Genomic DNA, 27,454 nt, shown 5'->3' on the forward strand with positions numbered 1-27,454 from the left:
GACTGAGATTGCTTCAGGCTAATGGTCTTCCTTTAATAATAATTTAACAGGCAAAATTTCCTGTGATGTGAATTTTTTTTGGTAACTGCTTGGAATTATTATTATTATTATTATTATTATTCAAAAAATACACCCTTGTCTTTTTAAAAAAATATATATTTTATTGATTTTTTACAGAGAGGAAGGGAGAGGGATAGAGAGTTAGAAACATCGATGAGAGAGAAACATCGACCAGTTGCCTCCTGCACACTCCCCACTGGGGATGTGCCTGCAACCAAGGTACATGCCCTTGACTGGAATCGAACCCGGGACCCTTCAGTCCGCAGGCTGATGCTCTATCCACTGAGCCAAACCGGTCAGGGCACACCCTTTTATTGGTTATATGTGGTATTTAATATTTTTAAATCTCAAAATGTTAAATGCTGGAATTTAAGGTAATTCAGTAGGTGGCAGTCTTGTCAAGAGAATTCTTAACACCTCTGGATTGTAAACGTTGTTGCTGGCAGTTACCTTTTTTTGAATTATTTTCTTAAGGAAAAGATTTCCAAGCCAACAGGTACTGAAAAAAAAATCATCAGGGGCTATTTTCTTCTTACAGTCCAAACAATTTTCTAGCATAGTTTGACATCACTAAAGTAGACAGGTGGTAGTGTTTGAGCTGTTTGTTATTTTTGTGCTGATTTAATTGGATGTTAGTCCATTCTGAGGGTCTTTTGCTGAATTTGCCTAGCATATACTTTTGTCTTTACCCTAGGCAAGTTGTTCCCGTTTGATTTAGAAAGAAGCTCAAGTCACTGACTTCAAGTTGCCTAGATGTTAGTTTTATTTGCATCTTTTATCCCCTTATGTAAGTTAGTGTATCTATGAAATCTTTTAATCAAATCAAGAGTCTCAGGTATCCTAATAACTTTTCTTAATGGACATCCTGAGAATGAGAAAAATTTATTAGGAAGATAACTCTCTTTTTCCTTAGGAAAGCAAAGTTTAGTTATACAAAAACGATTTCATTGTTCTCTGATAGTTATTTTAGATGCTTTGAGAGTTAATAATTGGAAGCTTCTGTTTTTCAGCCTTTGGGCTGGAACTTGTGATTAGGACAGAATTTTCAATGTCTTTAATTGCTGGCTTCTGCTGGCACCCAGTAGATGGAGATAGCACTATAGACGTATGTATGTAGTACTACTACCTTTTTAGAGTCAGATACTAAGAAATACTGTGTTCGTATAAGTTCATCTATTACAGATGTTGGAGCTCATATTTAAATAAACTTTTAAATTTGAAATAATTATGGATTCACAGGAAATTACAAAATAGTATAGAGAGGCTCCATGCATACTTCCCCCAGCTTCTCTAAATGGGAACATCTTATATAACTCTAGTACAATAGGAGAATTAGGAAATTGACATTGGTACAATCTATAGATTTCTATTGGAGCTCTTTTAAAAAAATATATTTTTTTGATTTCAGAGAGGGAGAGATAGAACTATCAATACTGAGAGAGAAGCCGAAACCGGTTTGGCTCAGTGGATAGAGCATCGGCCTGCGGACTGAAAGGTCCCAGGTTCGATTCCGGTCGAGGGCATGTACCTGGGTTGCGGGCACGTCCCAAATAGGAGATGTGCAGGAGGCGGCTGATTGATGTTTCTCTCTCATCGATGTTTCTAACTCTCTATCTCTCTCCCTTCCTCTCTGTAAAAAATCAATAAAAAAAATAAATATAAAAAAAAATACTGAGAGAGAAGCATTGATTGGCTGCCTCCTGCAGGAACCTTCCCCCCCCCGCCCCGCTACTGGAGGTTGAGCTTGAAACCCAAGTATGTGCCCTGATCGGGAGTTGAAATGTGACCTCCTGGTTCATAGGTCTATGCCCAATCACTGAGCCACATTGGTTGGGCTATTGGAACTCTTTTTAAATTCTTTTCTAAATCATAGTATACTTCTATAATATAATAATAATTTATTAATTAATTGATTGCTTTTCTAGTGGCAAGAGACCTTTACTTAGCTTTATTTAACTTAAGGTGACTAATCAAGACAGTTATGGACAAAGGGGCTTCTGGGCCTTAGCTGAGGAGAGTTCCAGGTTGTTCAAATATAGAAGTAATTTTTTATTATGTTATACTAGTGGCCCGGTGCACAGATTCGTGCACATTGAAAGGAAATTAATTAGAAGATTCGTGTGGTAATTACGTTACTGCAAAAAATTACATGTCAAAATAGTATTTATAATATAGTAGTATATTGGCACTAGCGAGAGCTTTATATGTATTGCGCATGTGCAAGTCCAGGTTTATTTTTAAATTGTCAGTGCGTGTCATATGTACCGACTGGTAGGTCAGTCAGATGATCGATGAATAAATCATGATGTGGTTCATGTTGAATGTCAACAAAAACAACCAAATTGACAATGACAAATCAAAACACACGCATGCGATTGGCACCAGTGAGAACTTTACATGTATCGCGCATGCGCGAGTCAACGTTTATTTTTAAATTGCCAGTGCTTGTCATATGTACCGGCTGGCTGGTTGGTTGGATGGTCAGACAGAGGTACGGTTGGTCACTTAGCCTTTTTATATATATAATGTTATATTGACATATAATACTGTAAATTCAAGGTATACAACATATTGATTTGATATATTTATGTATTATAATATGATTACCATTGTGATAGTTAGCACCTCTGTAATGTCATATAATTATTTTTTTGTGATTGGAATAATTAAAATTTGGTCTCTGAGCAAGTTTGATTATACCACAGTACTGCTTTCTACGTTCACTATACTGTGCGTTAGACCTCTGTTACTTATTTACTACTAGTTGCAAGTTTGTGCCCTTAAACAACATCTCTTCTATTCCCCACTCTCACAGCATAGTATCTTCAAGGTCCATTTATGTTGTAGCAAATGGCAAGATTTTCTTATTTATCATGGCTGAATAATATTCGTGTGTGTGTGTGTGATCTTTATTCATCCATTGATGGGTACGTTGGTTGTTTTTATATCTTGGTTATTGTGTATAATGCTGCAATAAACATGGGAGTGCATATATCTCATATCTCTTTGATATCCTGTTTTCATTTTCTTTGGGTATATATCCAGAAATGGTATTTCTGGATCATATGGTAGATCTATTTTTAAATTAAAAGAAGTTTTTTTGAGGAACCTCCATATTTTTCATAATGGTGAGCCAATTTACATTCTTAATTTACATTAAGAAAATAATTTCTTATTTATTGGTTTAGGAAATTGTGATTTCAAACCTGGCTGTTAAATAATTAGAAGAGATGGGGTATTTTAATTATATTCTATGCTGATAATCAGTTTACTGTCTCTTGGTTCCAAATCTACCCTTTTTGTCTCCATTAGTTGAAGCTTTACCTATTTCTTCTTTGCAAGCAAGCACAATATTAAATTGTGCCAGTAGAGGGTGCTGGAGGGACACTGCAGGAGAAAGGGACTTTTCCTGGTTCTGGTGTGCTTATTTCTTGCTGCAAGATTCTGGAACATCCAACGGTGCTGTGCTCCAGCTGGGCATCCAGTGCACGCTCACCCTCTATTAGCCCTCAGTCCTGGTCCTGACTCAGCGAGACCTTCTTGTGGCCTCCAGACACTAACATTGTGGGCTTGGGGCTTGCACCACTCTGCCAGTAAGCTGGCTCCAGGAATCCTCATTTCCATTGTTGCCTGCCCACCTTGGCTGCCTGCACCTCAAGGATTGTTTTGCTTGCTTGTGGCCCAGCTTTGCCTGAGCAATCCAATAAACTTCTTTGTCTTCCACTAGGTTGCCATCATAACCTCTCTAGTGAGGTCTGAATAAAGCTTTAGGGTAGTGGTTCTCAACCTTCCTAATGCCGCGACCCTTTAATACAGTTCCTCATGTTGTGGTGACCCCCAACCATAAAATTACTTTCGTTGCTACTTCATAACTGTAATTTTGCTACTGTTATGAATCGTAATGTAAATATCTGATATGCAGGATGTATTTTCATTGTTACAAATTGAACATAATTAAAACATAGTGATTAATCACAAAAACAATATGTAATTATATATGTGTTTTCCGATGGTCTTAGGCGACCCCGGTGAAAGGGTCGTTTGATCCCCAAAGGGGTCTCGACCCACAGGTTGAGAACCACTGCTTTAGGGAGAGGACCCTCTGAGTTTGCTGTTCCTTGGGGCTCTCCCTTAGCCTTAGGGTATTCTTTAGAATTCACTTTCTATTACATTTAATAATTCTTTTTTTGTTATTGTTAATCCCCACCTGAGGATATTTTTATAACTTTGCAAACTCATCAAATGGGAGTGTCTTTGGACATTCAGAAGTAATCTTTTCTTGATGTAAAGAAAAACCTCCTTTAAGTAAAACCTCCTCCACACTCATGTATTCTGTTTCCCTTCCTATCCTCCCCCATCAATATCAGTAAGAGGGTGCTGAGAGCCCCACATTACTCTGGTAATACTGCCCCTCCCTTGACTTGTGCACCTTAGCTATCCAAACTGTAGTGAAGCAGGGTACTCCAGAGCTCTGCATGCTCTTGCCAAGGTCCTTCTTCTTCCCCTCAACCTTCAGCCTCACTGAAATAATCTATTTCTACTTTGCCTGTTCCTCTTAGGCCTTATAAGACTCCTGGGTTTTTCATCAATACTCAGATTCTAATCCCCAAATGACTCTGTATATCCCCCCCATCTTTCACCTGGGCCCAACTTTCTAAACCACTCCATTCTACACTCTAGAACTCATAGTCCATCATCAGCACAATTCCTTTTTTCCTCCACCTCCACCTTGTTTCTGAATGTCACTTTCACTTTGTAGGACCTGGCTTTTGCCTTTCAAATGATGGCTCTTTCCCACTGCCTGTACCTCTGGACTAGAGGTGTAAAAGCATCTTTCTTGTATGCCTTTGCTTCTTCCACTGTTGTTCCTCCTTCTTCCTTAAAAACTTCCAGCTTTAGAGTTTAGGCTCTCAGGTTTTATCGTCTGCTCACCTGTCTCGCTGCAGTTATCTACAAATCCTTAGGGGTTCCCATCATTCTTTGAAGATTTAGCTCCTGGCTCACGGTCACTCTAATTATTAGGCTTATTTTAATTTTGGCAGTTTTAGCATCTATGTAGATCATTTTTCTAGTAATCTAGCTTCTTAGTTTCTTGATTTCTGCTTGTCCTAAGATATTGTCCTTTTTCCTGCCTCAATCACCTACTTCCGTGGTCATACTCTAGAATTTGTCATTACCAGTATTTAAAGATCACAGAACAATCATATTTCCCCCGTGGATTATAAGGTAACTTTTGCAGAGTTCCAGCTTGCAAGGTTATTGTCGTTCCACACTACTGTGCATAGTGAGGAATGCCTGTATATCTTTCTCTCCTTGATTCCTTCAGTAAGGCAAAAACAAGTCAATAATTTTATGTAGGAGGCTTTTCTATATTTTGCTTTAAATTCTTTAGGTTGAAACATACTGGGATTCCAATTTTTATGAAATTGTTTGGAGTTTTTATATGTTCTAAAAATATGATTAAGTTATAGCTTTTCTTGTTTGTGGTTGTTTGCCCCTTCTGTCATACTGTCATTTTTTTTCATTTTTAATAATAAAGTTTAGCCTGCCTCCTTTTCTTTGTCTTTCCTCTCTTATTTTTTATCCATAATTTTTATGGAGGTATATAGAATCCTAATGATTTGAGGGACAAAAAGCTAAAGTTGAAATAATTAGTCTCCTATTGCAGTGCATTAACATATCATCTTTATCTTTCTCACTTATTTGCCCACTGTTAGGTCTAAAGCAATGCTAGATACACTGAGCTTTTGGTGTTGGTATGGGTACTAACTTGGTGTTAAAGCTGCTTAAAACTGTTTTGAGTAAAAGCTCACTAGGTATTATGGAAGACTGAACTTTCTCTTTGCTAATTGTAATAATAATTTATAATTGGCACTGCTCTGTAGTTTGCAGTGTTAGTCCACTATTAGTTTTTTTCATTTCAACTTTACATTAACTTCATGAACATGTATACAGGTAATATTGGTATTTCAGAAATGTTGGTGAAACTTTGAAGTGTGTGACTTGCCCAGGATCACCCAGGGAATGTATAATCTGTTCTACCAATAGTCTAGGGAGGCAGTCAGAATATAATGTGTGAAAAACCAGGCGGTTTTGGAGTCATAGACAAGAGCTTTGAATCCCAGTGTTATAATTTGTGTGTGGTGTGGGCAAATCACTTCTACTTATTGAAAACCAGTTTTATTATTAGGTTATTAGAAGGTTGTTTTGAAATATAAATGTAACGATATAGTAATATCTGACTTAAAGTTAAGGCATTCAATAAACAGTAGCTGGCATAATTAATATGATAATATCATCTCATTCTCAGAAGGTTTGATTTCAAATTTTGGGCAAGTCAGCTACTTACTATATTATAAATAATGCTGGTTGTGTCTCTGCTCTGCTTGTTAACATTCTGCATTTACAGCTATCAGAGAATTCACCATCTCAGGTTGTAATTGTCTGTTTACTTATTTTCCTCCCCTACTAGCCTGTGAACTCCTTCAGAAAATAGGTGTGCTAGCAATTTGCTTTCTACATTATTTATAGAGTTAATAAGTGAAGGTTGAATGCTTTGAACTCCCCAGTGAAACACTTACTATTTGCCTTAGGTGTTAGTGGTGATAATAATATCTATCTAATTACTGACACCTTATTCCTAATAGACCTTGCTTGTCCCACAGGAAACCTGATGTGCTTTAATGAAGTATAATTTTGGAAATGACTAATACAGCTTGATAGAAAAAAAATTGTGCAAATTTAGTGCTGGAAGAACCCTCAGAGTGTATCTATTATCCCCCTTTCTGAAAGAGGAAGCGGAGGCCCAAGGGGGTGGGGTGCTTTCTCTAAGGTTACACTGCCAGTTGGTGGCAGGATTTTTTTTATAACCCAGAAAAAGAACAGTGCATCAAGCATCATCAAAAGAAGGTAATAAGCATTGCCATTTAAGGAATACCTAAACTTCCAAGGCTCCTTTTGCAGTAGATCTTAACATAGGAATTATATTAAAGAAATATAAAATTGTACCATTATAAAAATATAGGATTTACCTATAAGTGCTAGATGAACAAAATAAGAGTTTAAATTTTCAAAAACAGCAAAAGAAAAGTATGGAGGATGCAGTTAAACTTTGGCATTAGTTTCTAACGGGCCTAAGATAGGGAGAGAAGGGAGAATTAATTTTTTTCCTATATATTTTGGTATTCATTAACTTTTTACATTGAGTATATAATACTTTTATAACTTAAAAACCTTATAATATAGGGAATTGTTCTTTTAAACTATGATTGATGAAAGCTGAAGCAAAATGTGTAGTAGTTTCTTCTTATCCTCAGTTTCACTTTCTGCGGTTTCAGTTACCCGTGGTCAACTATGGCCTGAAAATATTAAATGGAAAATTCTAGAAAAAAACAATATATAAGTTTTAAATTACATGTTTTTTTTTTCTTTTTGTTAATCCTCATTTGAGGGATTTTTAAAAATTGATTTTTAGAGAGAGTGGAAGAGAGAGGGAAAGACAGAGAGAAATATTGATGTGAGAGAAACACAGTGATTGGTCGCCTCCTGCGCGAGCCCCCAACCAGGGCCAAGCTGGGGAGGAGCCTGCAACCAAGGTACGTGCCTTTGACCGGAATCGAACCCGGGAACCTTTGGTCCACAGGCCGAGGCTCTATCCACTGAGCCAAACCGGCTAGGGCTATATGCTGTTTTGAGTAAGGTGACAAAATCAGGCCATATACTCTCCCTGCCTGTTAGTCACTTAGTTTTCAGATCTACTGTTAAGCTATCGCTGTACTTGTATTTAAGTCATTGCTATTTTACTTAATAATGGCCCCAAAGTGGAAGAGTAGTGATGTTGACAATTCGGATATGCCCAAGAGCTGTAAGGTGCTGCAGCGGTTCTCAACCTGTGGGTCGCGACCCCTTTGGCGGTCGAACGACCCTTTCACAGGGGTCGCCTAAGACCATCCTGCATATCAAATATTTACATTACGCTTCATAACAGTAGCAACATTACAGTTATGAAGTAGCAATGAAAATAATTTTATGGTTGGGTCACAACATGAGGAACTGTATTTAAAGGGCCTGAAGGTTGAGAACCACTGCTTTAAGTGAAAGGGTCTGTATGTACAGCTTAAACATAGTATATATGTGGTTCGGTACTATCTGTGGTTTCATGTATGGAATGAATCCCCAGCGGATAAGGGGGGACTGCTATCCAGGGAATGTGAGACAAATCTTCTGTCTTTATTGACCTAATTTCTTTGTTGGGGGATCAAATTTTATATCTGAAAATAATTAACTTTTATTTTTGTTTATCAAGAATTTAAGCAATAGTCAGAGAAATAGTACAATGAATTGCAAAATTAATTAACATTTAATTTGTACAGATAATATTTATTATAGTAGTTCATAGGAGAGAGATCAAATAGTGTATAGTAGTAATATTGCAATTATGACTATTAGAATATAATTATCTCTGTATTAGTAGATTATATTTTGTTCAGTGATACAATAATATGCTTGGAAAGTTATCCTCAGAGATTTTCAACTTTATCTTCGTTATGTACTTGATTGTTTTTGGATGCCAAAGGGAGCCCTGAGCAAAATATCTCGAAGTACTCACAGGAAGTAGATATTGTTTCACCGCTTACTGAACTCCTGTTTGGATAGGATCAATCACTTACCTTGATCATAGAAAAAAAAGAGAAAAAGCTAGTGCTACTAGAAAAGTAAACCTTTGGGAAACAAGGATCAGATTCAATATTGACTGGTTAGCTGCCACTATTTTAAAATTTGAAAAATCTCATATTTAATTGATTTACATTCTCTACCCCTTGTATAAAGTGCTTCATAGCATATTAAATTTTGGAAAGCTACAATAAAAACACTAGTACGTGTGAGTATGTGTTGTTGGCTGAGGGACACAGTGGACAGATCACATTGCCTCTTGAGTTACAAGACCTGTGGAATAGCCACGTTAATATGAATAAATTGTTTAACTTCTCTGGGCTTTACCTTTCTTCCCTATAAAGCAGAATTAACAAGTATATCCTAACAAATAAAAATATTAGATTTAACTGAATTTTGCAGCTTGTGAAAACCTTGTACAAATAAAGGGGTAGTGTTGATGGGATTTCTAACACTTCTCTTACATCAGGAAGCATGGAATAACGTAAATGGTTACTAGCATATAATACACTGGATAATGTTTTCACTGAATAATAGTACTTTTAGTAATGTATTTTATATTACTATTTTTTTTCAAATGAGGACATAGTTTTAATAAGCTACTCAGTGAACATGACTGGTGAGGGCCAGGGTGATTGTTCCTGTTAATATAGCTTGATACAAAGGGAGAGCACAGTGTCTTTTTCTTATTCTTTAAAAAATAAATCTCCTTTTTAATTTAATTGGGTTATATGGTCTTGACCTATATGTTTGGAATAACTTCAACTGTATTCTGTTTCTATCAACAATTTTTGTGGCCATTTTTATCACAGTTTCTGATCACTGGTAATCTTTTACATGTAGAAATAAAGATCTGGCAATTTAGATAAGTTATTTCTATGTGATTTTTATTATGTATCTTAATGAATTTTTATCTGTGGTGTTTCTCTACAATAAGAAAGCTATTTATAAGTACAGAGGTCAGAGTATATAGTTATTATAAAAAGGCTTTTTGTTCACTGGGCTTTTATATATTTTTGATACCTTATTTCTCCTTTTTCCCTCAAATTTTCAGATGTTTTGGAATGTTATTAAGCCCAGGTCGAAACGTGAAGAACAGTGACATGCATTTACTGGATATGGTAATATTAACCTTAAACACTTTAACCAAGTATAGATCTAGTTATTTTATATTTTTAAAATATTTTCTATTTTAAAATTGTCATATTGAGAGATCTGTTTCTAACTTTCAGCTGTATAATAGTAATAATGAAATTTGAAAACCTAAACTTAAAATTATTTATGAGGGAGAGATTTGGGACAATTCCCACCAAAAAATTATATGCAAGTTCAAAGCAAATAGAAGAACAGTGTTATGACGATGTCCATCTATTCATCTGTTTGGCTTCTTAGGAGGATGTCTTTTCTTTGAGCCAAAAATAACAAGGACATGATTATCACAGGCATATCCAGAGTGAATATGGTACCTTTTATTTATTTTAATGCACTTTTATTAATTTGAGTCCTGTGATAGATGCTTTTATTTTCTTAAAAGCATTTCCCTTTCTGAATATCTCGTCTTTGATTATCTATCCTTAGCAAAGTATATGTATTGTGGGAGTGCTATTTATTTCAGGAATGCCCTTAAAGGTCAATATATATTTAAGAGTTTGTATTTGATGTAAAAATAGCAAGCCATCCTAACTTTTAAACAGAAACACCTTCTAATATTGCAGTTAATGAAAACATTTACTTTGCAATTTAGAAATGTTATAGGAAATGGTCATCTTAGAGTAAGCATAAAGCTTTTTACTTACTTCACTGCAGCTTTTATATTTAGTGATAACAAGTACTAAATGTTTTTTTTTTCAGCTGTGTTTTGCAAATGTCAGATAAATGTCACCAATTATGTCAACATTTTCTTTATTTCATGGTGACGATCACATGGTTTTCTAGTGGTACTGGGATGTTTCAGTCAGCCTTTTTGAACTTCTAACTATGTGCCAAGCATTGTGTGAAGTGCTGGGGTTGTAGATAAGGTAGAACACAACTCTCACCATCTGTGAGTTCATAGTCTTATGACGGGAACAGACCTTATGAGTCTGTAATTATAGCAGTGGGTTAAGTGCTCTCATTAAGTGGGTTGAGTTGGTCCAGTGAGCCACAGGAATTTAGAGGAAGAACCCCATGGATAGGTCAGGTGAGGACAACCAGTTACAGTGAATGTGCAAACAAATGAGCTATTGATCCATCTCTCCTCCATCCCTCTTTAAGGCACAGCAGTAATGCAAGTGCTTTTACCGGAGGCAATCCAGAGCATTTCAAGCCCTGAAAATTCCATGTGGAGGTAGTTCAGGGACATTAAATGCGTAGATGCTTCTAGGTCTTAACTAATCATGGTCTTTCACAGTTTCAGAGATTAAGATGAATCACTGGCAGAGATTTTTCCATGAACTTAAGTTCACATTATAGAATTACAGGCCTGGCATGAACTCCTGAGGCCCCTTATGTGTCTCATTGTCGTGCAGTCTCCACCTTTAAGAGTCCATGTTGAAATCAAAGGGCTTGTCAGCATTAAAGCCCCTGGAAAGAGAAGTGGGCTGATCTGTACAACCAGAAGTTGGTCAGGTGGGAGGGCGAGCATTTGCAGTTATCAATAGTTGTGACTTACTACCCAGTGCTGTTAATCTTCATACCGTCTTAATACATGGTTATTGAGCTTCGGCTAGACTATGCCTAATAAAAAGGAACTCGTTACTTTATAATGAAGATTATGGGACAGTGCTGGTTATTACAAAGTTATTTCTTTGTGATCACCTGATATTGTATTCCTTGTAACTTGGCCTAATCTGTGTTACTTCTCCCCGCTAGAGCAAGACTTTGGTACTTCTCTGTCTTCTATGACATGTCCAAATATGTGAACACTTTTGAAAACAAATTTCACCTTCTTACATATTATTCTGACAAACTTTGAAAGTTTTGCCTCTTTCTTTCTTTCTTCTTGCTCTTTCCTCCCCATTTCCCTCCTTGCCTTCCTCCCTGCCCTTCCTCTGCCTCTCTCCCCTCTTCTCCCTCCCTTCCTGCTTCTCAATATTTGCCTTTGTTTTTTGACTGTGTAACTAATTATTTTAAAGGATTTAAAAAATGTTTTCCATTTCTCTCAGCATTTAGCAGTTTCCTCATACTCTGCTATTCTTTATCTGTTTTACCTACCATATAGTTTCTATTATCATCACATATCTAGCTTCACTTTATTTATTTTTAAATTTTTATTGAATTTATTGGGGTGACATTGATTAATAAAGTTATATAGGTTTCAGGGGTACATTTCTATAATGCATCACCTGTATATTGTATTGTGTTCACCACCCCAAGGCAAGTCTCCTTTCATCATCTAATTTTATTTTATACTAGAGGCCCGGTGCATGAAAATTCATGCGCTGGAGGGGGGTCCCTCAGCCTGGCCTGTCCCCTCTCACAGTCTGGGAGCCCTCAGGGGCAGGAGGTGACCCGGCAATCAGGGGAAGGCAACGCCCCATCACACCTCTGCTGCTGCCACTGCTGGCAGCACGAGCCTCGGCTGGCCCTGGTTACCTGAGCTTCGGGCGGCCCTGGGCGGCTGTGGAGCCGCCATACGAGGCTTGCCTGTGCCTCGGGCCGTCCCTGGGCAGCAGGGGGGCTGAGGGGACTGGGGGTCTCTGGAGGCAGGTGTGCAGAGCACCTGCCACCCCAGTGGGGCTGAGGGGACTGGACGCCGCCATCTTGTGGCTGTGGGCGCTGCCATCTTTAAGGGCGGGGCAGTCAATTAGCATATTCCCTCCTTATTGGCTGTGGGTGCCGCCATCTTTGAGGGCGGGGCAGTCAATTAGCATATTCCCTACTTATTGGCTGTGGGCGCCGCCATCTTTGCGGCATGAGGGTCAACTAGCATATTCCATCTTTATTAGGTAGGATGTGACCTGTCATCACCTGACTTCTTTTTTTTGTTTTTATTTATTTATTTATTTATTTATTTATTTATTTATTTATTTTTGTTCTGTTTGTTTTTGTTTTTATTTTTTTCACCTGACTTCTTATCAAACCTTTTAGCTCTACTTTTAACTGTCCACTTTCCTTTGTATTTGTTAATTAAAAGAAAGACTTTTATTGGTCTAGCTCTTCTTTTTAGATTTAAGCATTGCACTGTTCTTGTCCACAGGTGGATTGTGTTTCTTTGGGAGGTGGGGTTAGATGCTCATTCTTGAGGGTCTAATTAGAGGATAGTGAGAGAAGATAAAGGAGAGAGAAGGGGGTGGAGAGGGAGAGAGGGAGAAAAGGAGAGGGAGAATATGAATATATGAGTATTGGAGGTACTGAGTGAGTTTCCTTTACATGACCTTGAGTGTATTTCATTGAATGTGGTCTTTGCACTCAAGCTAAGCAATTTGATTAGTGAAATATCACTAATACACCATACAAATATACCAAATGACTGAAACAATTTTATAGAGATTTAGAGAAGCATATGTGGGAGGGGGGTAATTTTGTAAAAAAAGCTTTCCCTTTTTTTAGTCTGACCCTTTGAAACCTTTCTGTTTACAATAGGAAATTGGTACAGAACATTGAAAGTACTGTAGATAATATTCCGTTTCGCATATGCACATGTTTGTATTCTGTGTGCAGTTCTCCCATGGGACAACCTTTAACCTCCCCCCTCCCCCAACTATATGTGGTCTTGCCCTCAGTATAGGGAGTTGCTGGCTTCTGTAGGGAGAGTCAGGAGCTGGCTAGGTAAAGGTCTTAAAGAGTGGAGGAAATGAAGAGGAAGGGGAGAGGAGAGAGGGAAGAAGGAGGGAGTGAGTGTAAGGGTAGAGGGAGATAGTAAGCGTCCATGTTGATTACAAACCAATATTAGTTTCCTCCTATTGACTTATGATTTTAAGAAAGTGTATAAATATCTGACATATATAGCAGGAAAATATTCACTTTGAAGGTATTGATTGTGACAAAGTAAATTAATATTTTAAGAATATATTAAAATTAGAGCATTGGAGGAAAATGCTATCTTGTAATTAGCTATAAATTCAATTTAACTGTCTTCAGTAAGATCTATACCAGTGATGGCGAACCTTTTGAGCTCGGCGTGTCAGCATTTTGAAAAACCCTAACATAACTCTGGTGCCGTGTCACATATAGAAATTTTTTGATATTTGCAACCATAGTAAAGCAAAGACTTATATTTTTGATATTTATTTTATATATTTAAATGCCATTTAACAAAGAAAAATCAACCAAAAAAATGAGTTTGCGTGTCATAGGTTCGCCATCACTGATCTATACTATAGTTTTCATAGCAACTACATACATCCTTGTATGTGTGAGTATATGAGATTTTGATAGCAGCCTAAGATCAAGTTAAGTATAACTTCATAGCAATATTATGTTTTTGTGATCCAGCATGGACTCTTTTATTTTAAGAGGTACGTGTCTTTATTTTTTATTTTATTTAAAATATTTTAAATTGATTTCGGAGAGGAAGGAAGAGGGAGAAAGAGATAGAAGCATCAAGATGAGAGAGAATCATTGATCGGTTGCCTCCTGCATGCCCCACAGTGGGGGTTGAGCCTACAACTGGGGCATGTGCCCTGATCAGGAATCGAACCTTTACCTCCTGATTCATAGGTCAACACTCAACCACTGAGCCATGATGGCCGGGCCAAAAGGTACGTGTCTTTAAAAGAAACTGTTTGAAGAAAGCTGTAGGAGAATTTAATATTCAAAGAAGTGTTTTGTAGGGTGAAAAAATTTACAGAGAAAATACCCCCCCCCGCTTTTGATTGTAAATCCAAATTTTAGTAAATTGGATTGTTTAAAGCAGGGGTCCTCAAACTTTTTAAACAGGGGGCCAGTTCACTGTCCCTCAGACCGTTGGAGGGCTGGACTATAGTTTAAAAAAAAAACTATGAACAAATTCCTATGCACACTGCACATATCTTATTTTGAAGTAAAAAAACAAATGTTTTCGGCGGGCTGCATATGGCCCGCGGGCCATAGTTTGAGGACCCCTGGTTTAAAGTAAGATAAACTTATTAATTGAAATGGTGATTTTCTTGATGTATATATTTCTGTTTGGACTTTCACAGGAATCCATGGGAAAGAGCTATGATGGGAGGGCTTACGTTATCACCGGCATGTGGAACCCCAATGCACCCATATTTCTGGCACTTAATGAAGAAACCCCAAAAGGTGAATTTTCTTAAAAGATTCCTTATTATTTGCTTAAAATTTCACATTATGCAGTCAGATGCTCTACCACTGAGCTATACCCCCGCGCCCAATTCCACATTATGGACAATGTTGTTTTGCCATGTTTTAAAAAAATATCTGGTGCTCATTTAAAATGGAGTATTTTTTTCATTAATAGATTTTACTATAAAATTTAGCCCAGACTTGTGTTTTGCACAATAAACATATCTGATATAGTTTTCTTACTATTCATTTTGCATTTCTACATCCAACACTATTTCTTTAGCATAAGGAGAACGGTCTATTGCAGGGAAAATAATAGTCTAAGTTAATGTGTATAATGCATTAAAACATGCTAAATCTTATGTGATTTCACATGATTACTACACATATATAATTATTGACACTGAACACTGTTGTACTGAGGCGCAATAGAAAGTAAACACAGGTTCAGGTGAATTTTAAGAAGATTGTTATTTACATAATACTATTTAGAATGGTGCTCTAAATTTTGTGAGAAATCAATTTGTATCTCCAATAAGTCCTTCAAATTTTCTTTTCTAAAATATGTTTTTATTGATTTTAGAGAGAGAGGAAGGAAGAGGGAGAGAAAGAAACATCGATGTGAGAGAGAACCATCTATTGGCTGCTTCCTGCACGTCCCCTACTGGGGATTGAGCCTGCAACATGGGCATGTGCCCTAACAGGAATTGAATTAGCAACCTTTTGGTGCATGGGATGATGCTCAATCAAGTGAGCCACACCAGCCAGGGGCGGGTTTTCTTTAAAGAAATATTACATTAGGAGTTATTCTTCTTTAGAGTTTAAAGGTTCTTTTTCTATTTTACCTATCTATTGGGGAAAACCTCCTATCTGTTGGGGAAAACCTCCACTATTCAAAAGAATCCTCCCTAGAGATACATGAATTAATTTTATTAGATTATGTAGAAAGTATTTGTGCTTTGTGTTTTATTATTTTTATTTTTTGTTAACCTTCACCTGAGTATATTTTTTCCATTGATTTTTAGAGTGGAGGAAGAGAGGAGGTAGAGGGAGGGAGGGACAAAGAGGGGAGGGAGGGAAGCAGAGAGAGAGAATGGGAGAGAAAAATTGGTTGAACCTGCAACCCAGGTACATGCCCTTGATCGAGAATCGAACCCGCAACCCTTTGGTGCACAGTACGGCGCTCTAACCAATGAGCAACACCAGCCAGGGCTGTGCTTTGTGTTTTATATGTCATTATAGAGTGATTTTATTTGGAGGCAAAATGATGGAAGAATATGAATGAAATAATGAAAGCAAATTCTAAAATTCTGCATATTTTGATAAGCATTTTAACTTTAAAAAAATATAACTTACAATTTTGTTCCAGTCTTTTGAACTTAGGGAGTTTAGATCTTAGTAATGTATAGCAAGGATATCATTTATGACAAACCCTTTTTTCCTTGTTGTTTACCTTTTCATTTTGTTGAACATGACTAGTGTTGAACAGAATTTATGAATGGTATATAGTCACATTGGTCATTTTTCCCACTGTGTTTATTTTTATTCCTACTTTTTCCAGGCATCTGTCAATTACCTGTTTGTTTTTTTGCTCCTCCATCATCTGCTTTCAAACTAACATTAATTACCTCATGAATTACAATCTTATACTAAATTCTTTACTGTCATTCAACCAATAATTTATATTGAGAAAATAATGGATCTTTTTTTTAATCTTTGTCTTACATTATTTCGTTTATAATGTAGACTTTTGGTTAAACACAGGAGCATTAGTGAATACTGATATGGAAGTATAATATATTGATGAAGAATATTAAAATGATAATTACTCTCAAATTTCTTTAAAGAGTCTTTTCCAGTCCCATAAATTGCATGCATTTAATCACACATCAAGCTGTTTCATACTGAGGGCTAAAAGGGGAGAAAAAATAATGATTATATAAAATTTAGCTTTTCATATATTAAGAATAAATAATTTTTACACTCACAGTTTTTTATTTCTGGAGCTAGACTTGTAAATACCAGCTTATTAACGTCTTTCTTATTATTACTCAGAAAGAAACCACAAAAATGAGAAAAATAAGCCAGTTGATAATTTTGAAGAATAAAATATCCAAATTTCAAAAAATAAGTAAAGCAGTTTTTATCTATTTTTAATGTAACATAGTTCAGTTTCATTTTGTACTTTAATACACATTGAATCCTCAAATAAAAGGCAATATATTTTAAAATTTATGTTTTATTAAAATAAACTTCATGTAATATTGAATTATAATAATCTTCTGATCCAAAAGATAATGTATCTTAAATTTAAATTATTTCATATGCAAACTCAAATGTTTACCTGATTGCTAAAATTTTCAAATCGTGTCCTTGATATTATAAATTATTGAGGAGATTCATGAATTACAGTTTGATTTTTACAGAAGAAGTTGAGGCCCTGGGAGCAGAAATATCTTGGATCTTTTCATTATACCAAGTTGTGTATTATAGTCTATGTTTTGTGTTATTCTCTCTTACCCCTCTACATTATTCCCTTAGACTTTAAGGTCTTCTAGATCAAGTACAATATCTAGAGAATCCTACTTTCTCTTCAATTGGCAGCAGAATGCATGTAAGAATGCAATACAATATTTGAGTTTGATGATATTAATAGATGTGTGGTTGATGAGTATAAATGTTGTAAAATGTTTTTAAAAGCACAGTTGAATATTTCTTTTAGTGGGCTTGGCCATTTGATTCTCCCTCTAACTCAGAACTAAAAGTGGTGGGCACAATAAATTGGAAAAAAGTTTTTAAAGTAATGAAGAAATGACAAAATGGTATGGAGTAACCAAGCCACAGACTCAAAAATCCTAATGAATCTGAAGTAGGGCAAATAAAATAAAACCAAATCCATATTTCAACCTGTCATTATGAAATTGTAGCCAATGGCCTGGAAGATTCTAGATTCAAATTAAAGGAAGGCCGTGGCCAAGTAAACATTTTAAATAGTAACTGAAATTTTGACTGTTGTTCTCAAAAAGGACTCAGATACATATAATATGTATGAAAATCACAGTGATTTTCCTGAGGGTCAATATATATATCATGGACAATGAAGGAGGGAACTGACAGATATCCAGGGATTTCTCTTAAAGCATATAATGTTGAAGTATTCATTTTAATAGTATCTTCCTATGCAAATTTAATATAGTGAAGGTAGAGCAGCTCTTCTGATTTAATGATCTTTCCAAGCAACTCAACAAACATGATTTCTAGTATCTCTTTTTATAAAATGAAAGAGCAAGCCTCTGTGATTTTTCCAGAGGTTTTTCTGGGAAATCTGAAAGATAGTTTTAGTGTAAAAGACATCCTGAAGATTTTATTTTATTTGTTTTATAGTAAGACCTGATTTGGGAAAAAATATTAAAGTTGTCAGAGAAGATTTGGACAGCTGATTAAAATAGGATTCTGTGTGATGAGCAACATATTTGGAATACTTGGTTACTATTTAATCAAGCTGACATGAAAACCTTTAAAATTAAACATAGAAGGTAATGTGATAGTAAGTGAGGAAACTGTTTTCTTAAATAATGAAGGTATAATAAAGCCAGCATAAAACACAGAGAATTTCTGCTGCAGATAAACGAGTGTACATGACTGTGGCAGTGGATATGGTCGTCACGGAGGTGGTGGAGCCTGTCCGCTTTCTCCTGGAGACAGTAGTACGTGTATACCCTGCAAATGAGCGATTCTGGTATTTCAGCAGAAAGACTTTCACGGAGACTTTCTTCATGAGGTTGAAACAGGTAGGACCTTTTTGTTCTCCTCATGTAATAGCATCATTCTTTTTAAATGTCAAGATAGTTCCTTAAGTAGCAATAAAAAGCCATAAAATTTCTCTAATTAAATGATGTTTAGAGTCAGCCAATAGAGTATTTGAAAAATCCACATCTAGTTAATGTAAGTTAAAAAAAACAGCTAGTGTAATAATTATGTACTTTCCCCCCTAGAAACCTGTAATGTGCACCTGTAAAGCAACAATATACTTAATAGAAATATTGATTCTATATTTAAAACAGCTTTTCTTCCTTTTATATATAATAATTAAAACCAAAAAGACAGGGCACAGAAATATTATACCTTTGTAAAGTTATAATGAATAAATATTCAAGTAATATCTGATTACTTTTCATAATTATTTCTATCTATACTATTATATGAATATAGGGTGGGCAAATGTAGGTTTATAGTTGTAAGTATGCAAAACACAGTTTATTCTTGTATTATTATTTATTAATTATTGTGTTATTTTCCATATGAACAACTGTAAACCTATGTTTGCCCCATCCTGTATATTGTTTGACTTATTAGTAAGGTTATGAAGTTATTTTATTTTATTTTTTAAAATATATTTTATTGATTTTTTTACAGAGAGGAAGGGAGAGGGACAGAGAGTTAGAAACATCGATGAGAGAGAAACATCGATCAGCTGCCTCCTGCACACCCCCCACTGGGGATGTGCCCGCAACCCAGGTACATGCCCTTGACCGGAATCGAACCTGGGACCCCTCAGTCTGCAGGCCGACGCTCTATCCACTGAGCCAAACCGGTCAGGCCTATAAAGTTATTTTAATATTAAATGAACAAAAGTAGTGTTTCCAAGACATTCCTAAATTAGGCAGTGTTAGTAGGTAATACACATAATTTTTGTTTTATAGTGAAGGAAGAAGGTAACCATTACCAGTCATTCATTCCACTGATATTTATTGAGTACCTATGTGTCAGGCACTGTATTATTTCTGATTGAAAATCAACATAGTCCCTGTCTTTAAGGTGCATACTGTCCAGTAGACAGGATAGCCATTAAACACATGAATATGATAAATGTGTAATTACTTGTGGTGAGGGAAGTGAAGGAAGAACAAGGTATGAGAATCAAAACAGGGAACTCAGGTTTAATTCTTTGTAGAAGTGAAAGGATCTGAGTTTGATGGGGGTTAGCAAAGAGTAGGAGGAAAAGCTGTATTGGCAGAGAGAAAAGGATGTCCCTACACCTTCAGCTGGGAGAGAATTTAAAGATTCCCAGTGCTGAATGAGGCCAAAGTGGCTGGAATGTAGTGACACACTTAGGTGTGAGATGAGGTTGGAGGTAGTTTATCTAGGGCTTTGTAGGCTATGCTTGATTAATTAATTGGCAGTTGCCTTAGTTTTTCCTTCTTAAAAATAATCCATTTATAATATAAACCATTTATAAGGTAGAAACTATTTACTTCCATGAATTAGTTGAGGGATGTTGTGATATCTCTTTATCTCAATGCGAGGTAGTGAGTCCTAAGAATCTAGCAACATTCGCTTACCTGCATGCCCTAGAATCTGTGGTGTCTTGGGTTTTTATGATAAAAAAGATTGAGTTCTTCCAAAATGGTCAGCAGGTTTCATTGTATTGGTTAACACAATGCTATAAGAACCATACATTTCAAATACCATGTGAAGAACAAAGTACTTCCAAATTTTTTTTCAAGCATGACATGCTGCTTTTCATTACAGCGCTTTAAAAAAAAAATATATATATATATATTTAATTGATTTTAGAGAGGAAGGGAGAGGGAGAGAGAGAGATAGAAACATCAGTGATGATGAGAATCATTGATTGGCTGCCTCCTGCACGCCCCATACTGGGGATTGAGCCCGCAACCCAGGCATGTGCCCTTGACCAGAATCGAACCGGACCCTTCAGTCCGCAGGCTGATTATCTATCCATTGAGCCAAACCGTCTAGGGCTCATTTCAGCGCTTTTTAATGGACCGTTGAAACAGTGTTTCCTTCACATTTCTCATATTGAAACACATGTTTATCTCTTTCTCAGACAGAGGGAAAAGGTCACACCAGTGCTGGAGATGCAATCTATGAGGTGGTGAGTCTACAGAGAGAGTCTGAGAAGGAGGAACCTGTCACTCCTACTAGTGGAGGGGGTCCAATGTCACCCCAGGAGGATGAAGCAGAAGAGGGTAAGAAGGGACACTTACTCAGTTCCCTTTCTTTATATAGCTGCTTTACTTACAATCCTTAAAGATGTGGTGTGTGTGTGTGTGTGTGTGTGTCACTCCTAGTCTCGGCCCTTCTCAGGCTAGATTCTGCTAGATGCAAAGAGAATTTGGTTCATTGGGTTTCTTGGTTGTATAGTCCCCATTGCCACTTATGCAACTGCTTAAATTTGACAGCCCTGCTTTGCTGTTTTGCTTCCTATTTTATTTGAAGTAGTTTTGAAGTGTTTAATGAGAAGTTTCAAATTCTCTCAAGTGCCATTAGAATTTCAGTGAAATGTTATGTCCTACTTCTCATGAGGCATTATTCACTTATGACTTTTGTGTTGTTGCTTTATATAACACTTACCACTCACTTTTTTGAATTAGCGTGATATCTGCTCTGTTTTCTACCTGGATGCTGCTGAACCTCCAGCATGAGAGTCATACTTCATTTGGCTGTGTGCTCAGTAATCTTTTTATAGAAACTAAAGCTTAATGACAGATCTTTACTTTAAGCCCTTATATTATCTGCTAATAGGGTAGGGTTTATTAAAAATAAATTTCTGAATTTATCTTATTTTGAAAAAAACATCTTAAAATTCTCAGTCTTTCTATCTATGAAACCATTTCTTTCTTGGATTGCCATAAAAATAATAGTTATTTTTAGCTAATATTTATTGAGTGCTTATATATGCTAAACATTATTCTAAGTGTTTTATTAAAAAACTTTATGAAGATATAATTTATGTACTATGGAATTTAACTGTTTATTGTGTATATAGTTCATTGAATTTTGACAAATGGTGTATAACCACCAGCAGAATCTATACTAATGAAAGGGTAATATGCTAATTAGACCAGATAGACCAGACGTCTTCTGGACGTCCTTCTGGATGTCCTTCTGGACAAAGCCATGGTGGCGGGGGCCGAGGCAGAGGTGGTTAGGGGCGATCAGGTGGGCAGGGGAGCAATTAGGGGCATCAGGCAGGCAGGCAGAGGCGGGTAGGGGCAATCGGCAGGCAGGCACAGGGGTTAGGGGTGATCAGGCAGGCAGGCAGGCAGGTGAGTGATTAGGAGCCAGTGGTCCTGGATTGCAAGAGAGATGTCTGACTGCCGGTTTAGGCCCGATCCCTGTTGAACATCCCCCGAGGGGTCCCAGATTGGAGAGGGCCAGGCCTTTCATATGCAAAAGCCGGCGCACAGCTTGGGCGGGGCGGGGGTCCCAGGGGATCAACAGGGCGGAGCAAGCAGCTATGGCTGCCCTCAGAGGCCCCGTTTCTCAGTGTCCCGGCAATCGCTGCAAGCACCTCTGAGAGAAAACTGCCCTCGAGTTCCGACTGATGCCAGATAGTCCAGTTTCTCCTGTATGAGTCTGGGTCCCCAGAGACTCGCCCAGAACTGGAGCTCAGAGCTTGAGACTCCCTACCGATTGAAAAAGACAACCGTGTCCACAGCCGCCAACCCTCTCCACGTGCGCCTCCATACTGCTGTACTTTACTTCCGCACTGCACCTCCTCTGAGTCTCGGTATGTTTTCTCTTTCCTTCTAGTTGTAGAATTTCCACTCAGCCAGCCTTCCTGTGGTTCTAGATGATGTCTGTTCCGTCTTTTAGTTGTATTCTTGAAGTGGTTGTGCTAAGCAGCAATCTCTGGTGTTTACCTATGCCGCCATCTTGGTTTTTTCCTTCTTTTTTATTCTATGGAGAGAACCCATGTTCTAGGAGGAGAAGATGGCTGAAGCCTATTAGTCTTCCTGTGTCAGCCAGTGGCAACTTCTCAGAGCCCCGAATCCGGCCTCTCTCTGGGCCTGTCATTTCTTGTGTTGGATTATTGCAGTGCCTCCTAACTGGTCTCCTGCCTGCCATCCTGTGCCTGTGTTCCACACACCAGTCAAATTTCATCCTTTTGAAATTTGTCAGATCACATTATTGCTCTGCTTAAAACCCTCTGTTGGCCTCTCATTTCATTCAACCAGACTTCTTTTATCATGGTTTACAAGGCCATATGCAGTCTTGCTCTCTGATTTGTTCCTTTATGACCTCATTTCCTCCTTCTCTCTGCCTCACAAATCCCACACTTGTCCTTTTGCCATCTTGCCGACCAACATAGGTCTCTGGGCTGTTGCACTTGCTGTTCCCTCGGCTGGAACTCTGGTTTTCCTAGATTGCCAACTTATCTGCCCTCTTCTTTCTAATCTTTTCTCAGATGCTACCTTCTCAAGGAGATCTTGATTGCTCAGTAAATAGTATGAATAACAATGAATGAACAAATAATCCTATATAATAAAAGGTTAATATGCAATTGACTGAACAGTGGAATGACCGGTCACTATGATGCACACTGACCACCAGGGGGCAGATGCTCAATACAGGAGCTGCCCCCTGGTGGTCAGTGCGCTCCCACAGGGGGGTGCCGCTCAGCCAGAAGCCCTGAGCTGGGCTCACGGCTGGCGAGTGCAGCAGTGGTGGTGGGAGCCTCTCCTGCCTCCGGGCAGTCAGACATCCCCTGAGGGCTCCCTGACTGCGAGAGGGTGCAGGCCAGGCTGAGGGACCCCCACCTCTGAGTGCACGAATTTTGTGCACTGGGCCTCTAGTAAATAAATGAAAAGAAATACAATATAGGTTATAACAAATATTACAGTAATGAATATTTTTCCTTTTATAATGGCTCAAAATAATTCAATAGTGAGGAAGACTGAAAAAACACAGGTAACACTTCTGGAATTGAATTTAAAATTATGAAAAACATACATAAAGTTTTCAATTTCTCCTTCTTATGTATGGTCTGAATAAAAAGCAAGTCACCAGATTTCTGTTTTTCTCTAAAATTTTTTCACTTCTTTTCTTAGCAATTTTTCACCACTTGATATATCACCTTGTCTTTTGAAAATGTATTAAGCCATCACCTATATTAAAACTACAAAAATCACAGAGTAGGAAGTAATAGTTCCTATTCTTTTATAGATCAGGCGTTTCATACATTTTCAATACACTTTATTATTAGTTCTGTAATTGACATTTCTGTCAACGCAAGCATCAAAAGTTAGAGCCGGAGGTGGCATAGAAATGTTTTACTGCTGGGGTGATTGGAATATTCTTTTATTTAATTATTTTCAACAATTTGCCTGTCAAAGCAAAAATGGAAGTTCAAGTCACTCTAAATTGTCTTGCCTTAGCTTGTAATTTAACTAAAAAGGGATCCATTTAAAAGCACTAAATTGCTCTTAATTTTTTGGGAAAGATATAAAATAAAATGGATTAAGGTATCTTTGCATATTTTTCAAATGCTGTTCAAAAAAAACAAGTGTGTTAAAGAGTACTAATTTGAATGCAAGGAATCTTAGCAGAAGATTAATTTCATCAATGCACCATTATAGGGATTATTTTTAAATGACCTTGTCAGCCTCATATACTCCCACATGTTCTGAATGGCTCCTGCTTTTGAAACTTGAGGCACACTGGTGTTGCTTCATCTGAATTTCACACTGGCTTTCTTTTGGTTGACCTGAGACTGGTACAGTAAGTCCTCACATAATGTCATTGATAGGTTCTGTGACTTCAAGCGAAACGATGATAATGAAACCAATTTACCATGGGCTAGTTGCTATAAAGGAGAGTTGAGTTCCTATGGCATCTCATCAGCATTATAACAAAATGATGTTGAACGATAAGACTATGTTATTCGAGGACCTGCTGTATTTAGTTACTTGTAACATGGATAGTAAGTTACAAGAAGGCAACAGATGGGGAGTACAGTATGACCTCCTTTAGGATACATGCCCAATTGTAAAATACCAGATTCACAGTAATAATAGGTAAGCTTTACTCTTGGTTGTACCTTTTACATTTAGTATAGTCTGCATTTTTTTTTGGTTTTTGTTTTTGGTTTGGCTATGCTATCTAAAAAACAAGGATTTTTTTCTTGGTTTTTGAAATGATATTAATTAGAGCAACTCAAGTTTCATGAGTTGGGTTTTTTTTCATAGAAAATACGTTTGAAAGGAAATATGAGAAGTAGGAAGAAAAAAAGAGAAGCATGCTAGAGTTAGTGTTTCCTCAGATAAATTTCGTGGTAGGCATCCATCTTTCTCAGTATTTAAGTGCGCCTAAACAATTTGGTAATTTGCAGGCTACGACTGTACTCTTGGTTGTTTCGGCAACTCCCAAATGTGTACTTAATTCATACTATCATAAATGGATGATCCAATAGAAAAAATATATCTTACGATCATAAATATAGTTTTTATATTGTTATATAAGCTTTTTTAGGGAGGATTGATTTTCAATGTTAATATGATGTAGAATTTTTGGTAAGAAAATCAACCTTGACAATTTTATCCAAAAGTTTTAAAAATATAAATATATTGCGTAAAGTTTAAGTTTTAACTTTATAGTAAATATAAGATTGTGAATATAGTAAATATGAGTTGTAAATTTTATATTGTATGTATTTAGAAAAAGAGTTAAGTGTTGATTTTAAAGTGCTTCTATGTGGTTATTAAGCTTTTATAGGTTTGGTTGTTTTTGGTGTTCTTTTATTATTTTTCTTATTTTGGTGTTTTTGTTTTTATGCTAATGTCAAATTTGGTTTATTTTGTTCTTTGTAGATATACTATTTATATTTTCTGAAACATTAAAGGTTCATTATCAAGAATTAAGGGATCATGTTTCCCTTTTTATATATTTTCCTAATTTGTTAAAAATATTCATTTCAGAAGTTAGAAAATTAATTTTGAATTAACCAGTACCCCATAGAAAGTTATCCCTAGTTCTTTCTTAATTAGTGCTGTTTGCATGTCATTCCAGTATGCACGCAGCTGTCCTTCCTCATCTTTCTAACTTCAGTGTTACTAAATGCCTCACATTTCCCAACCCCCAAATTCTCCTGATTGCCAGCTTAATGTGATGCTTCTTTGCCAGGCTTCATGCTTCAAACTTCTTGAAAAATGGAGATTAAGATTAATGTATAATTTATCTTAGAGACATTGATACAAGGCTGCCTTTGCAATTTCCCTATCAACACAGTGAAAATATTATAGAATAAGATGAAGGCTGAATAGGAAAGGATATTAGAAGATAAGAGGGAGGTTGAATTAAGTAAAATATGTTATGCAAAATCTTGGATTAGCACCGTGGCTGGTGCTACCTCAAGTTTGGGTGAAAACTCATGTTTCTCATCAATATTCAGAGTTCACATTATATACCAAGATGTTTTTATTTGAAATTCTTGAAGTTTTACTGAAATGGAATTTCCTCACTCTTCAGTAAAATCCCATTCTCCTAACTTAATGTAATCCATAGAATAATTGGGACTCAAGGGGAAAAATCTTTGGTATCTAAAGTATTAAGATAATACAAAGTCTCATTCCTTTATTTCTTTTTTTAAGGGAAATAATTATCTCATGACCTGATGATTTTTTGTTTTGTCTTATTGAAATATATTTCAAATGTATAGAAATCTTACATATTTACATACAAAGCTGTCATCCTATATAATAAAGAGGTAATATGCAAATTGACCATCACACCCTCACACAAGATGGCTGCCCCCATGTGGTCAAAGATGGCCGCCCTCATGTGGTCACAAGATGGCCACCACAAGATGGCTGGCTGGGGAGGGCAGTTGTGGGCGATCAGGCCAGCAGGGGAGGGCAGTTAGGGGTGACCGGGCCGGAAGGGGAGGGCAGTTAGGGGCGACCAGGCCAGCAGGGGAGGGCAGTTGGGGGCGACCGGGCCGGCAGGGGAGCAGTTAGGGGCCGATCAGGTTGGCAGGGGAGTGGTTAGGGGGCGATCAGGCTGGCAGGCAGAAGTGGTTAGGGGCAATCGGGCAGGCAGGCAGGTGAGAGGTTGGGAGCCAGCAGTCCTGGATTGTGAGAGGGATGTCTGACTGACAGGGATCAGGCCTAAACCGGCAGTTGGACATTTCCCAAGGGGTCCCAGATTGGAGAGGGTGCAGGCTGGGCTGAGGGACACCCCCCTCCCCCAGTGCATGAATTTCATGCACTGGGCCTCTAGTCCTATCCTATCTAATGATAGACAAACATGGTAATTAACCATACCTCTGCTACGCTTCCCATTGGCTAATCAGCAGGATATGCAAATTAACTGCCAACCAAGATGGCGGCCGGCAGCCAGGCAGCTGAAGCGAACATGAGGCTTGCTTGCTCCAGTGATGGAGGAAGCCAAGGTTCCCCGCCTGCCTCGGCTGGGCTCTGAGCTTCACTCTAAGCAACAATGTTGCAATTATAGAAGCTAAACAAACCCCCAGATACCTGCTTTCAGCCAGCCGGCCTCAGAGCTGGAGCCGCAACAAAGTTTCAATTACAGAAGGTAAATAAATCCCAGAATAAAAAAAAAAGAAAAAAAGGAGAGACTGGGAGCTTTAGTTGCAGGCTTGGCCTGCCTGAAAACAGCCCTCAGCCCCTCATCCAGGCTGGCCAGGCACCCCAGTGGGGACCCCCACCCTGAAGGAGGTGCAGGCAGCCTGAAAACAGCCATCAGCCCC

The 27,454-nt window shown here is 37.4% G+C and overlaps 1 protein-coding gene across 3 annotated transcripts in view; it reads left to right on the plus strand.

Moving 5' to 3' along the window:
• Window positions 1–27,454, plus strand: part of RABGAP1L (RAB GTPase activating protein 1 like) — a 417,083-nt gene that overhangs the window by 60,049 nt on the left and 329,580 nt on the right. For all 3 annotated transcript variants that reach the window (XM_006088927.3, XM_023753953.1, XM_006088928.2), the window contains 4 exons: window positions 9,788–9,854; window positions 14,835–14,937; window positions 18,565–18,731; window positions 20,792–20,933. In XM_006088927.3, coding sequence (XP_006088989.1) covers window positions 9,788–9,854; window positions 14,835–14,937; window positions 18,565–18,731; window positions 20,792–20,933 — 479 coding nt within the window. The remainder of the gene's footprint in view (window positions 1–9,787; window positions 9,855–14,834; window positions 14,938–18,564; window positions 18,732–20,791; window positions 20,934–27,454) is intronic.

Source organism: Myotis lucifugus, unplaced genomic scaffold (assembly GCF_000147115.1).
Source record: "Myotis lucifugus unplaced genomic scaffold, Myoluc2.0 scaffold_54, whole genome shotgun sequence".
In the NCBI taxonomy this organism is placed as follows: domain Eukaryota; kingdom Metazoa; phylum Chordata; class Mammalia; order Chiroptera; family Vespertilionidae; genus Myotis; species Myotis lucifugus.